Source organism: Lontra canadensis, unplaced genomic scaffold (genome assembly GCF_010015895.1).
Source record: "Lontra canadensis isolate GAN:19392208 unplaced genomic scaffold, GSC_riverotter_1.0 scaffold193, whole genome shotgun sequence".
Taxonomy (NCBI): Eukaryota; Metazoa; Chordata; class Mammalia; order Carnivora; family Mustelidae; genus Lontra; species Lontra canadensis.
The window spans coordinates 851,459-866,930 of NW_022631187.1; the positions used below are offsets into that span (position 1 = coordinate 851,459).

Genomic DNA, 15,472 nt, shown 5'->3' on the forward strand with positions numbered 1-15,472 from the left:
CAGTGGTGAAATGGTAGATTAGTCAATAAATGGCTAATTACCATAATGGGGGAAAATCAATGTCTGTCCTTATCTTATACCCAAATAATTTCCAGGGGGAGATGTTAAATATAGTTAAATAGTAAGAGTAAGCATAAACCCCTGAAGGAAAGCATAGAGGACTACTGATCTGAACTCAGGATGGGGAACACTGTTTTTTAATCACAACACCAAGGCAGAAACCGTAAAGAAGATTGATAGGCAGATTCCATTATAATTTTGAAATTCAGCATATGCAAAATGTCAGAAAATATTTCTTTCTAAATATCCAAATGACGAGTGAAAGGACCTATTAAAAATCCATAAGAAGGGGCGCCTGGGTGGCTCAGTGGGTTAAGCCGCTGCCTTCGGCTCAGGTCATGATCTCAGGGTCCTGGGATCGAGTCCCGCATCGGGCTCTCTGCTCAGCAGGGAGCCTGCTTCCCCCCACCTCTCTCTCTCTCTCTGCCTGCCTCTCTGTCTACTTGTGATCTCTCTCTGTCAAATCAATAAATAAAATCTTAAAAAAAAAAGTTTAAAAAAAATCCATAAGAAAAAGACAAATAGAAAACCAAGCAAAGTTCTGGCACAGGCAATAAAATAAGAATTATTTGTTCCTGCATGAATGAAATAGACATGGTAATAATCACTTAGAGGAATACTTCCCATACTAGTAATCAACAGAGGGTCAACTAATACAATGTTTTTCATTTAACAAATTAGCAATGATGATAATTTTCAGTGTTGGCAACCATATGGGAAAATAACACTCTTACACCTTGAGAGTGTAAACTGGTACAATCTTTCTGGAGGGCAATTTAGCAGTATGCCTGAAAAGGCTCGCCTTTTGACCTAGATCACTTCTGGAAATCCCATCAAAAGGAAATAATCAGAAATACAGACAAACATTCAGCTACAAGGATATTACAGTGGCATACTTATAGTGGTGAGAAATTGAAAGCGATCTAAATGTCCAACAAAAGAATAGGATAAATTATGGCACATTCACAGGTTAGATTGCAGGCACTAAAATGATCATATCGAGGACTGTTTAAGGACATAGGGAAATGCTTATAATGTATTGTTAAATGAAAAAAAAAGTAGCTTGAATGGATGGGGCACCTAGGTGGCTCAGTGGGTTGGGCATCCAACTCATGATTTCAGTTCAGGTCGTGATCTCAGGGTCGTGGGATTGAGCCCTGCACTGGGCTCCAGACACGGCATGGAGTCAGCTTGGGATTCTCTCTCTTTCTCCCTCTGCCTCTCCCCACTCCTCTGCACTCTCTCTCTCAGAAAAAAAAAAAAAAAGTAGCTCGAACAGAATGATACCAACTTTGTTTTTTTAAAAAACTGTGTGTCCATGTGCTTGTGTAGAAAAAGCCCAGAAGGCAGACACTGGCTGGTCTGAGGTGTCCCTGCATGCAGGCCACCCTGTCCCCAGGGGGGCACTTGGGGTGAATTCTGGTGGCCACTGCTTTCACACTGCAGCCCAGGAAGCTCTGGCTATAACAGCTGGGGCAGACAGACCTGGGAGAACCTCTGCTTCCACTGTGAGACCTACAGGAAGAGGCCAAGTTGTCCCAAAAGTCACAATAGACAAAATGAAGGGGTGGTTGCTGCCCCACCTGATAATGTTGTGTTCTTGGGCTCCTAGATCATGATACTGACAGTAGCTAACATTTACATGGCACTCTGTATGTATTTTCATTTAATTTTTTTTAACTTTTAAAGCATTTATTTATTTATTTGAGAGAGACAAAGATAGTGACAGAGATAGTGAGAGAGAGCACGAGTGGGGAAAGGAGGGAGAAGCAGGCTCCCCATTGAGCAGGGAGCCTGATGCAGGACTCAATCCTAGGACCCTGAGATCATGACCCGAGTTGAAGGCAGACGCTTAACTGACTGAGCCACCCAGGTGCCCTGTATTTTCATTTAATGCACTTAACATCCCAAGAGATATCTCTAAGTCAGGTATTAATTGTCCCGTATTATGGATGAGGAAACAGGCCCAAAAGATTCGGTGACTTATCCAAGTCACAAAGCTAGGAAGTAGATGAGATGAGCTGGGGTTCAGACCCAGGTAAATGTACTTTATTTTCGGCTGCTATGGCAAGAGGGAGAACACGACAAAGCACAAACAAAAAATAATAAATGAATGAAAGTTGCTTCTGGAATTGGATCCCTTTGGGAACAGTGCTCGTGGCTTTTGGATATGAAACTGCCCAGCATAGTCACTGACTTCAGTGACTGTGGTCACTGCTGCAAAATGGAACAGACTGTACATCCCTCGTGTCCTGCCAGGATTCCACAATGAAGACTCTCTCTTGGTTTGTGCTCTGGGCCTGGTTAGGATCTGGCCTGGGACGACTCCTCCCTCTCCTTCTAGCTGAAGGCAGATCCAATGGAGGCAGGTGGGACAGGTCCAGTGAGATCTTAAGGGCTCCCACGACAGGAATAGTTATTTCTCTCATATTCAGGGATAGCTTGTACAATGGGACTCTGCTGTCTGCTGTCTGCTGTCTTTGTTTAGCTGCCACAGAATTCCCTTGGGCAGCACGAGGCCCACCCCCAACCCCCACATTCAAGCAAGGCTTACATCATCCAGGAGTGCCCTCTTCCGCAGATACGGCCCTTGCCCAGCCCATGCCCCATTCCCCAGCCAGTGCACCCTTCCCCCTGAGCAGTGCTCCACCTGCATCCAGCAGCCCCTCTACTTTATGCACAGATAATGCTCCAGAATCCCTTCCCTAGCAAGTGTCACCTCCCCTAGCCAGGTGCTACTCCCTAGTTCTTCCTCCTTCAAAGCCAGGAATCTTCTTTTTACCCCATATTAATTTATACCCTACACCAACCACGCCCCTGGTCCTTGTCACCAGCCTACTCCCCATTCCTCACACAGGTCCACTTCCCAAACCCTGCTCCTCAGTCAATACCTACTCCCTTAGAGCTCGGCCCCCTTTTCCAGGTAGTCCCCTTTCCCCATACCATGCAGCCTGCCCCAGCAGATTACGGGTCCCCCGTCAGAAGCCCGTCTGCCATCAGAAGCATGTTACCAGCCTGTTAATGTGGAACCCAGCCATGCCTTCTCTCTCGGCCAGGTCCCCTCAGCTTGGTCAGGCTCTCTTCATTTACTGATGCTTTCCTCCCCAATTAAGGCCCCTTCTTCAGCCAAGGGCAACTCCCCAGATGGGGTCCCTTCCCCTGCTAGGCAGGCTTCCCCTCTACCCATATATACCCACCTACATCCCCTCCCCAGACGAGCCACATTCCCAGCCCGTATCCCCTTTGCAGCAACCCTCGCCAGGATCCCCTTCCCCAGCTTATTCCCCTTCCTCAGCCAGCGCAGGCCTTTTCCCTCTTCAGCTGGATCACTTTCCCAAGGAGCTGTCTCTTCCCTGGTCTCTCAGAGCCAGTGCCTCCTTCCCCAGCTGAGCACCTTCCTCTCTCAGCTCTGCATCACCTGTCAATTCCCCTCCCCAGCCCTGTGAACTTTCCCCGCCAGGACCCCTTCACCCACAAGGATCCCCATGCTAAGCCCAGTCTCCTTCTCCAGGTGGGAGCTCTTACCCAGACAGTCTCCTCGCTCCAGCCAGGCTCTCTTTACTGAGGGACCTACATCCTCTTCCCCCAGCCTAGGCTCATCTTCCCAGTAAGGCCCCCTTCCTCAGCCAAGTCCCTTCTCCCGCTTCTTCCCCCTCCACCACACGTCATCCCCTTCTTGTTCCCATGCCCTCCTCCTCAGCTAGGTCTGTTTCCTCAACCACATGTCCTCCCTCAGCCGGGACCTCTGTCAAGGCCCATGCCTTCAGCTCCTTCACCTGCTAGCTCCCCTCTCCGGGCTAGGTCTCTTAACCTATTACGCCATGCCCAGTTTATGTCGTTCTTGGCATCCAAACCTCTCCTACCCCCAGGTTCCTTTCCTAGACTGGGTGTTCCTCCCCGGGCAGACCTGACCCCCCTTCTCTCCCAGGCCCTATTCCCCTGCTAGAGCCTCTCCCTGGTCAGGCCACCTTTCCCTGCTGTGGTATGTTCACATCCAGTGGCCCATTGCAGCCTGTCTCCCAACCTCAGCTGGTGCCACCCGATCATGCCTGTGCTCCCTTTGCAAGATGGGCAAGTTCCCACATCTAAACCCCTTCCCCACCCAGCCTGTGTCCTCCGCAGCTGATGCCTACTTTCCCAGCCAGATTTCTTTCCCTGGCCAGGTGCCCTTCCCCAGGCTTCCCACCCCACCCCCACTTTTAACAGTCAAGAACTCCTTTCTCATCCTTTCCCCTCTAATTCAACTAGGCTTCCTTCCCTTGACCAGCCAATTCCTCCCCTTCCCCATTATCCCCTTCCTAGCCAGACCTATTTCCCCACACTGTGCCCTAGTCCAAAGCCCGGTTCTCTTGCCCGCTCTCGTGTCCCTCTTCTATGCCTGTTCCCTCTTCCCCAAGATATTCCACCTTGCCCTGCCAGGCCTACTCTCCAGATAAGCTTGCTTTCCCTGCCTGGCCCCATTTGCCCACCTAAGCCTCTATCCCCAGGCTGCCTTTCCCAGCTAGCACCTTAGCGCCTGTAGCCAGCACCTCCCAGACATCTCCCCAGTCCTAGCCAGGCTCCCTTCTCCTGCTGTGACTGCTTCCACACCCTATGGCCCTTCTCCAGCCTGTGCCTCCTACTTGCCTAAACCCCCTTCTCTGTCTAGGCCCAATTTCCCCCTATGCTGCCTCTACCCTTTCAGGGGCAGGTCCCTTTCCCCTTCCTAAGTTGTGTCCTAAACCCAGCCTGGGCCCCTTGTCCAGGTTTGTGCAATTTTCTAAGTCTGGTGGCTCCTCTACCAGCCTGGATCCCTCCTCCATCCAGTCCACCCCTGATTAGACCCTATTTCCCAGTCAATGCCTCTTTACCCAGGAAGGCCCCTTCTCCTTCCAGAACCCTTTCCCAGGCAAGTGTCCCTCCCCTGGATGGGCAGCCTGGCCCAGCTATTTACCCATTTAACAACCATGGATCCTTTTACCATCCAGTGTACCCTTCAGCCAGACCTCTCTGCTCCAATGAATAGCCCCTTCACCAGTCTGTTCCTCCTTCAATGTCTCAGTCCCCAGCTAGCCTCCTTTCCAGTCTTATTTGAGCCCCCTACCTAATCCCTTGCCCAGAAACTAGTGACCTAGTTCCCAGTCAGCTTCCCTTCCCCTCCCTATAAAACCCACCCCAGCTGGGGCCACCTGCTACCAGAAGCCCTTCACCAGCCTCTGCTCCCGCCCCCAGCCTGGACCACTTCCCTTGCCAGGAATCCTCCTGCAGCCAGGCCCTCTTTTCCAGCTTGTGAACCCCTCTCCATCAAGGTCTCCTACCCTAGCCAGGCACCCTCCCCTACTCAATGCAGCTCACTCCAGTAGAGCACCCCTCTCATTTCTAGAGGCTTTCACCAACCTTTGCCCATGTCCCCGGTCAGGCCTCCTTTGCTCACCTGTGTGCTATACCCACTGCGGGTCCCCTCCTCTACCCAGGGGACCTTTACTGCCTATGCCCTGTTCATCAGCTTAGTCCCCTTCCTCGGCCTGTGCCTCTTTCCCCTGCCATATCCCATTCTTCCTTCTAGGCTGAACCCATCCCCAACTTTCACCCTCCTTTCCAGATATATTATGCCTTCCTTCTGGGCCTTGTCTCTTTTCCCCAGCCAGTCTTTTCAGTCCTATGAAAGGCCTTCTTCTTACATTGCACCCAATCCCTGGTTTTCTCAGGGGCCTTTTTGTCTTAGTCCACTGGCCATTTGAAACTTATCTGACACATATTTACACAGGTTAGTTATCTGACAGGGTTTTCCGCTTTGCATTTTGGGAACACCCTCCCACCTTCACCCCCCCCAAAGAAACATTGGCACTTCTTTCCATTCTGCAGTGCAGTGCTGGACTCACTGAGCTACTAGAAGTGGGAGTTCTTTTTCATGCATAGCAATGAGAACATCTTAAAACCAAACCATTTCAGGATGTTTTTCACAGAGTGAAACATCAACTCTGGACAGCCTCTAGATAAAGTTCCTCCCTAAATCCTTTCTTGGGAAACACTCTACTCCAGGATGCCACCAGGCCAGTCTTCCTCCCCAAAGCCTTAACGGGTCCCCAATTCCTTTCCCTAAACCTCCAGGATTCCTTTGCTGAAGCAGATCCTGGGATACAAAGTTTGTACAAACTAAGTCAGCTATACAAAAATAGAGAACCAGGTATTTTTAAAACTTTTATTTTAAGAACAAGTTGCATAATATTTTTTAAAATTTTTGAAATTATATATTTTGTTTTAGAACATTTGGCGTGTACATTGGATTTTTAAATGAATTTAAGTAATCTCACTGAAACACAGGCTCTAAAGATTTAAAAAATTTTAAATTGTTTATTGCAAATCATTTCATTTTTACTATTCTACTGGCAAACTCAAGATATCAATAAGTCTGTACTATCAACAAAAGTAGATTGCTCACTTTTTTTTTTTTTTTTTGCCTCATGCCAGTTGTAGATACAACAAAATGGATCAACTATTTTTAGGTCTTAAAATCTTTTAAAGTAGCTTCCTATCTCTAGGACTTAAGGAAAATATGCTAGGTTCAGATCTTTCACACTTTATACCACTTGTAGATACAACAAACTGGATCAACTGCTTCAATAAAGTTGTACCCTTTCATGTCTCACAGTGAAGAAAACTTACTAGTTCGGGTCTCATCCTTACAGAATGTTAGGCTGCCTATTAGGGTGTCTCTTTTCGCTTCCTACCAGTTGTAGACAAAATGAAATGAATCAACTTCTTGAATAAAGTCATAGCACTTCCTAACTTTAATAAAGGAAATTAACTTGAGATCTTTCACATCTCAGAGCGAACCTTACCTATCAGTTTTTGTAAATTTAATTTCTATGTTTAGCTTGTACATTTAATTTCTGAGTTTAACAAACGCTCTTAAGTAGACTTTAGCAAATCCCAAATAAGTAAAATTCATGGTGCACCACACAAATTTTATGAAAAAACAAAACTAAATACTAGAGAACTACTGTTCATAACTTGAGACATCTCCGGAACAGCCCAGCTGAAGCAAAAAGCATCCCCCTGCCCCCTGCAAAGAGTGCGCAATACATTTGTTTCCAAAAAATAAGAGAAAGGCATTCACAAAGCATTGGGATCACAAAAACTCCAAATTTATCTAAAATCCAATGTATTTATAGGGACAATCCGGAGATTCCGAGCAAAACTAATTTCTCCCCAGTTAAGAATGCATCAAACCCAGTTTCCATTTTGATCTCAAAGGCATGTGCGGCGCGACCAATTCTCATCATTGAGGGAGGCAAAGGCCCTTCAGGGCAAGACGCGGTGAAAATTTGGCCAACTTCCTCTCCTCAGATAGTACAGTGCAGATCTTTCCCTGGTCCTGAATGTTCCCCACCCGCCTCCAGCCCCCAAAGCAATGAATGAGTGAGAGAAGGGGATAGAACCGCCAGGTAGGAGAGCGCGGGCGTGCGGGGCGGGGCGGGGGCGGGGGACGGGACGTGGGCAGAGAAGCGTTGGGGTTGGGGGGTACGACTTTCAAGTAAAACAAAACAAGAAAAAAAAAAACCGAGAAAACCGAAGGGGGAAAAAACACAACACGGAGCCTACTGAGGAGGCGCAGCGACGGCTTCGGCTCCAGCGGCTGCGGCGGCAGCGGCAGCAAGGGCGACGATGACAGCGGCCGTCCTAGAAGAGCCGCGGGGCCGCGCCCCCGACGGCGCCGGCCTCGAGCGGCCTCACCGAGTTGTAGTGCTCGCCGAGGTTGCAAGCGTAGCGCAGGTAGACGAGGGTGAGCGGCTTCCGGGTGTACTCCCCGCCGATGACGACAGCGGGCGAATCGGCCTGGATCACCTCGATGGGCGTCTGCAGGACGTGCGACAGGGCCCTCAGCTCGAGCTGGCCTCCCCACGAGGGGCTGCGCACGATGTCGTCGCAGTAGCTCAAGAAGTCTTCGAGGCTGTAGGCGTTGCCGGTGTCCGGGTCGCTGAAGAAGGGCAGGAAGTCGTCCACGTGCTTGCGCATGTAATCGGCGGTGCGTTTCCGGAGGCTCTCTACGGTCACCGAGAACACCAGCTGGTCTTGGATGGCGCGATACATGCAGTGGCCATCGGCCGGGATATCCTTCAGCTCCAGATTCTTGGATCCTAGAATGGTGGCGAGCTTCTCCTCCTCATCGCGGCGGAAGCTAGCCAGGTGCTCCATCTCGGCCTCGGTGATCCTCTCCTGGCGCTCCCTCTCAAGAGCCGCCCTTCTTTCGCGCCTTCTCTGTGCCCGGGACTGCCGAGGAGGCTGGTTCTCAAGATCCATCTTGGCGAGATCTTCAGTGACGGAGTCGAGGTTGCTGTTATCAGGAAAGCTCTCTCGGAACTTCTCCAGCTCCTGCTGGTGCTTCTGCTCCATCTCGGCCTCAAGGCGGGCCACGTCGAGGAGCAACTGCTTTCTTCTCTTTTTGTCGCTCTTGGGGACTGAGTTCTTCATGCCCTGGATTCGGGCCTGCAGCTCCTTTTTCTCGCGGTGGTGGCGTCGTATTATCCGCTGTTGCTCACTCTGAGAATCTTCCATGATGTTTACCCGCAGGTGAGGATCGAAGATGGGTGGCAGCTGAAGTACGGGCTATGGTTCTAACAACACAAACCCGGGAACACGCCTCGAGTCCTCGGCCTCCCTTCGCCACCGCTGCACTTGATTCACGTCACCAGGTGGTCGCTCTCACCCTATTCAACGGCCCTCTGCCATTGGCCACTGGCTTTAGTGGCTACGCCCCCTCGAAAGCTCCTGGCACTAGGATTGGCTGCTGGGAGACCCTAAATACACCCCCATTAGACCCCGTAGCAACGGTTGCTTCCAGTTTTAGCCAGGTTTGAATCCCGCGCATAGAACCTGGACTTTGAATATTATGGGTAGCAATCAGTCTTGGAGAACCGTTCGTGGACTCAGTCCCTACTTCATTTCCAAATCTGAGTACAATACAGATGCTGGTCATGCCTGAGAATCACATAACAAATACTCTACCACCAGCTACGTGTGCTCTGACGGTGGACTTCCTTTTACTCCTAGTGTTCAGGATGCAGTGAGCCTTTCTTATTTTTCAGGTACCCAGACTGGTGAACCTTTACATTTCCTACTGTTCCTGGGAACAGAGTCCTTTCAGGTTAGGTCTCACACTAACTTAAATGTGAGATCTCAGTGTAAGAAGGCAACGCCACTCTTCTTAAACTCACTCACTGCAACTAAGCAGACTCTATGGCCTTTGCTGACAGAATGCAACTACCCTAAAGTCTCCTCCTCCTGAGTTTCCCGGCTTCCAAAATGGGCTTTGTAGGATGCCCGTGAAACACAACAGCTGGCATTCATTGAGCCAGTTCCTTCTATGTATTTTGAATCTCTAAACGTTCTAAAACATAAAATATAAAATAAATACAAGCCCTAAGCTCTTCCAAATATGCTCCCATTCTGCCTCACTCTGCTCACCTGCATCTTAAATTCCCAAACAGGAAGGTCCTTGAGACACCCCCCCCCCAAACACACACAGATATCTTTTTTAAAATATTTTATTTACTTATTTATCTGATAGACGGAGATTACAAGTAGTCAGAGAGGCAGGCAGGGAGAGAGGAGGAAGCAGGCTCCCAGCTGAGCAGAGCTTGATCCCAGAACCCTGAGACCATGACTTGAACCAAAGGCAGAGGCTTTAAACCACTGAGCGACCCAGGCACCCCCCACACACAGATATCTTATTACAAATGAGGAAAGTGGACATTTGTTCAATTTGTTGCATATCTTAAATTTAGCTCCTTTTATTTTTAAGTAGTAGTCCATGATATGGATACATTGTACTTTGTTTAGCCGCTCACATGTTGAAGAACTCTGGGTTGTTCCCGGTTTGGAGTTATTATGAATAAACTTGCTATAAACATTCTTATATAGGTTTTCATGTGAACAAAATTCTCCATTTCTCTGGGAAAAATGCCTAAGAGTGCAAATCCTGTGTCATATTATAAGTGTATTTTAATTTTTTGAGAAATGATTTTCCAGAGTGCCTGTACCATTGTGCAGTCCCACCAGCACTGTATGAGGAATCCAGTTCCTCTTCATCCTCACCAGCATTTGGTGTTGTCATTATTTTTTATTTTAGCGATTCTAATGCATGTGAAGTGACATCTCACTGTGGTTTTAACTTGTATTTCCCTAGCGGCTAATCAGGTCCAATTTTGCATGTGTTCTCTTGCCATCTATGCCATATCCTCTTGGGTAAAATGTTTCTGTCATATGCCCATTTTTCAATTACACTGCTTTTTTTACAGTTGAGTTTTAAGAGTTCTTTATATATTATAGATAATAGTTCTTTGTTGGATATGTGGTTTGCAAATATTTTCTCTCACACCGTGACTTTGTCTTTTCCATCTTTTCAGCTGGTGTTTCTTAGAGCAAACGTTTTAAATTCTGATGGAGTGCAATTTATCAATTTTTTTTCCTCTGGGTCATGATTTTGGTGTCAAGAACTGTTTAGCTAACTCTAGATCCCAAAGATTTTGTCATGTCTTTTACTCAAAGATTTATAGCCTTAGGTTGTAAGTTACATCTGTGATCTATTTTGTGTAAAGTTTGAAGCTTAGGTCTTAGTTTATTCTTTTGCCTGTGGTTGTTCCATTGCTCCAGCATCATTTGTTGGGAAGGCTATACTTCTTCCATTGAATTGGTTTTTCACCTTTGTCAAAAACCACAAGTTTTGGTATATTGTATTTCCATTCTCATTTGTTCAATGTATTTTTTGGATTCCCTTGAGACTCTTTGGCCCATGGGTTATTTAGGAGGGAATTATTCATTTCCAAGTGTTTGCAGATTTTCCTGTTATCTTTCTGGTTTTGATTTCAACTTTGATTCCTTTGCAGTTGGAGAACATACATATTTAAACACAATTCATTTAAATTTGTTGGGGTTTGGGGGCACCTGACTGGCTCAGTGGGTGGAGTATGTGACTCTTGATCTTGGGGTCATGAGTTCAAGCCCCATGTTGGGCATAGAGCTTACTTAAAAAAAATTTTCTGGGGTTTGTTCCTGGCCCAGAATATGTTTTATCTTGACATATGTTCCATGGGTACTGGAAAAGAATGACTATCCTGCTATGGTTGGATGACATGTTCTATAAATATTCTTCAGATCACATTGGTTGATAGTATTGTTGATTTCTATATACTTCCTGACTTTCCGTCTAACTCTATTATCATTGAGAGAGGAATGTAGGAAGTCTCCAACAGTAATTGCGGCTTTTTCTATTTCTCTTTTCAGCTCTACCAGGTTTTGCTTCACATATTTTGCACCTCTGTTGCAAATTCTGCATACTTAGGATTGCTCTGTCTTTTTGATGGATTCACTCCTTTAATCATTATGTAATTCCCCTGTCTTTGGCTCTCTTCTCTGCTCTAATGTCTATTTTATTTGGTATTGATATAACCACTACTTTTTCTTTATTACTGTTTGCATGATATACATTTTTTCTAGCCTTTTATTCTCAACCTCCCAATAGTATTATACTTCAAGTGAGTTTTTTGCACATAGCATGTAGTTAGGTCATGCTTTTTAATCCACTCTGCCAATCTCCATCTCTCAATTGGTGTAAATAGGTCAGTTACATTTAAGGTAGTTTTTTTAAAGACTTGTTTTCTTTATTTTAGAGAGAGAAAGTGCATGTGCAGACATGCAAGTGAGCAATGGGAGGGGCAGAGGGAGAGGAAATCTAAGCAGACTCCCTCCTTAGTGCTGAGCCCCACAAGGAGCCTTGTCTCTTGACCCTGAGATCACGACCTAATCTGAAATCAAGAGTGAAAGCTTAACCGACTGAGCCACCCAGGCGCCCCACATTTAGGGTATATATTAATATGTTAGGACTTTAGTCTGCCATTTTTTTCTATTTTTTTTTTTCTGTCTGCTTTCATTTCTGCTTTCTTTTTCCTGCCTTTGGGTTACTGGAGCAGTTTTTAGAATTCAATTTTGATTTATCTATAATGTTTGAGTATAACTCTTTGTATAACTTTTTATTTTTTTAAGTTTTTTATTTATTTATGACAGAAAGAGAGAGCAAGAGAGGGAACACAAGCACCGGGGGGCTGGAGAGAGAGAAGCAGGCTCCTGGGGCTCAATCCCAGGATGCTGGGATCATGACCTGAGCTGAAGGCAGACGCTTAATGACTGAGCCACCTAGACACCCCATATAACTTTTTAAATGGGTGCTCTGGGTACATTTGTGTGTATGTGTGTTACCAAAAATCTATGATGTGGTCATTTTACCAGTTTTAATGAAGCATAGAAATCTTATCTCCTTTTGCATTCCTTTACCCTTGCCCATTTATAATATAATTGCCTTCGATGTCCTCTGTAAATTTAGAACCACATTAATTTTCTAATTCTGGCCTCAACCTTCAAACGCTAGACAAATCAAGGGTAGAAGGAAAGTCTATTGTATTTGCCCATAGTTTTGCTTATCATGTTTTTACTTCCCAATTTTCTAAGATTTCTTCTTTTATATGTACTGTTTAGAAAACTTCAGTTAGCCATTCCCTCACGTAGGTCTCCTTGTGAGAAATGCTCTTAGTTTTCCTTCATCTGAGAATGTCTTGATTCCCTTTCATTCCTGAGGGATATTTTCACTGGAGATAGGGCTCTAGATTCACGATTCTTTTCTTTCAGCTTTTGAAAAATGTTGTGTCACTTTTTGTTGGCCTCCATGGTATCCAATGAGAAATTTTCTGTCTTTTGAATTGCTATTTCTTTACTGACAAACTTGTTTCTCTTTCTGCTTTGAAAGGTTTATCTTTAGTTTTCAGATATTTGACTACAATGTATCTTGATGTGGATTTCCTCAGGTTTGTCTCATTTGGGTTTCACTCAGCTTCTCAAATCCTACATTTGTATCTCTTACCAAATTTGAAAAGTTTTCAGCCATAATTTCTTTGAATACTTTTTCAGCCACACGCTTTCTCCTCTTTAGGACAGGAACTTTAGATCCTTTGTCATTGTCCCACAGGTCCCTGATGCTCCTTTCATTTATTTATTTAGAAAGAGAGTGAGGGTGGGTAGGAGGGAATGGAAGGGGGAGAGGGAGAGAATCTTAAGTAGGCTCCACTCCCAGCACAGAGCCCAACATGGGGCTTGATCTCACAACCCTGAAATCATGAATGGAGCCAAAATCAAGAGTCAAACACTTAACCAACTGAGTGACCCAGGCACCCCTAAAAACATTTTTTAAATAGACTTTAGTTTTTAGGGCAGCAAAATTGAGCGGAAAGTAGACAGAGTTCCCATATATTCCTTGCTTCCACACAGGTGCAGCTTCCTCCACTATCAACATCCTACACCAAAGTGGCACATTTGTGGTTTAATTTTTAATTTTTATTTAAAATTTTTTTTAAAGATTTATGTATTTGAGAGAGAGAGAGAAAGGGAGGGAGAGGGAGGAGTGGAGGGAGAGAGAGAGAGAATCCTCAAGCAGATTCCTTGCTGAGTGTGGAACCTGACATGGGTGCTCAATCCAAGGACCCTGAGATCATGACCTGAGCTAAAATCAAGAGCCTAACCAACTGAGCAACTCAGGTACCCCTATTTTTTTAAATTTTTAATTAAAAATTTTATTGAAATATAATTGACATATTGGATTCAAGTATGCAACATAGTGATTTGATATTTATATACATTACAAAATGATCCATTTGTCACAATACATAGTTTTTACAATATCACTGACTATATTCCCCATGCTATACCAGAATGGCACATTTGTTACAATCAATTAACCTACACTGACACATTATTATTACCCAAGGTTCACAGCTTACTCTATTTTTAAGTAATCTCTACCCCTGATACGGGTAGCTTAATCTCTACCCACAATATAATCAAGAGTGTCATGCACTACTGACTGAGCCAGCCAGGTGCCCCTCACAGCTTCCTTTAGAGTTTTTTCTTGGTGTTGTAAATTCTATGGCTTTGGAAACAAATATATTGACATGTATCCACCATTACATTATCACACAAGATAGTTTTGCTTCATTAAAAATTCCTCTGTGCTAGGGCAAGGGGTGGTTCAGTCAGATGAACATCCAACTCCAGATTTCAGCTCAGGTCATGATCTCAGAGTCCTGAGATCAGGCTGGCGCTGGGCATGGAGCCTGCTTAAGATTCTCTCCCTCTCTCTGCCCCTTTCCCTTCCCTCTAAAAAAATCCTTTGTGCTCCACCTAATTGTTCCTCTTTCCCCTCTAACCCTTGACAAGCACTGATCCTTTTACTGTCTCTATAGTTTTGCCTTTTCCAGAATGTCATATAGTGGGAATCATACAATAGGTAGTCTTTTCAGGCCAGCCTCTTTGACCTAGCAGTATACGTTTATAGTTCTCCATGTCTTTTCATGGCGTGATAGCTAATTTCTTTCTAGTGCTGAGTAATACTCCATTGTCTGGATGTACCATAGCTTATTTATCCATCACCTACTGAGGACATCTTGGTGGTTCCGTTTTGGCAATTATAAATAAAACTGCTATAACCTTTCATGAGCAGGCTTTTGTGTGTGGACCCAAGTTTTCGACTCATCTGGATAAATGCCAAGGAGTGTGATTGCTAGATCATATGGTAAGAGTAGGTTTAGTTGTTTTTTTTTTTTAAAGATTTTATTTATTTATTTGACAGAGATCACAAGTAGGCAGAGAGGAAGGCAGAGAGAGAGAGAGAGAGAGGAGGAAGCAGGTTCCCCGCTGAGCAGAGAGCCTGATGCGGGGCTCGATCCCAGGACACTGGGATCATGACCTGAGGTGAAGGCAGAGGCTTTAACCACTGAGCCACCCAGGCACCCCGAGTAGGTTTAGTTTTATAAGAAACTGCCAAACTGGGCACCTGGGTGGTGTAGTCGGCTGAGTGTCCAACTCTTGGTTTCAGCTCAGGTCATGGTCTCGGGTTCGTGAGATCAAGCCCCACATCAGGCTCAGCACTGAGTCTGCTTGAGTTTCTCTCTCTCTCTGCCTCTTCCCTCCTCTCTCTCAAATAGATAAGTAAATCTTAAAAAAAAAAAAAGAAAAGAAACTGCCAAACTGCCTCCAAAGTGATTGTACCATTTTTCATTCCCACCGGCACTGAGTGAGAGTTTTTGTTGCTCCATATCCATGCCAGTGTTTGGGTATTTGTCAGTGTTTTGGGTTTTGGCATTCCTAATAGGTGTATAGTAATATCTCATTGTTTTTTTTTTTTTACAATTCCCTAATGAGATATGATGCTGAGCACCTTTTCATATGTTTACTTGCTATCTTTATATTTTCTTTGGAGTGATGTCTTTTCAGGTCTTTTGCACATTTTAAAAATTGGGTTGTTTATTTTCTTATTGTTGAGTTCTAAGATTCTTTAGTATCTTTTTTTTTAAAGATTTTGTTTATTTATTTGACAGAGAGAGAG

At 45.3% G+C, this 15,472-nt stretch overlaps 1 protein-coding gene across 1 annotated transcript; it reads right to left on the bottom strand.

The window, feature by feature from the left end:
- Positions 1–7,722: 7,722 nt before the first annotated feature.
- Positions 7,723–8,638, bottom strand: OTUD6A (OTU deubiquitinase 6A). The gene has a single exon (XM_032847764.1). It carries the CDS (start codon positions 8,596–8,598, stop codon positions 7,723–7,725), a length of 876 nt encoding a protein of 291 aa, XP_032703655.1. The 5' UTR covers positions 8,599–8,638.
- Between the last annotated feature and the right edge of the window lie 6,834 nt (positions 8,639–15,472).

What these genes read in the sequence shown, in the direction of transcription:
- OTUD6A (XM_032847764.1), bottom strand. Translation starts at nt 8,598, where the DNA reads ATGGAAGATTCTCAGAGTGAGCAACAGCGGATAATACGACGCCACCAC.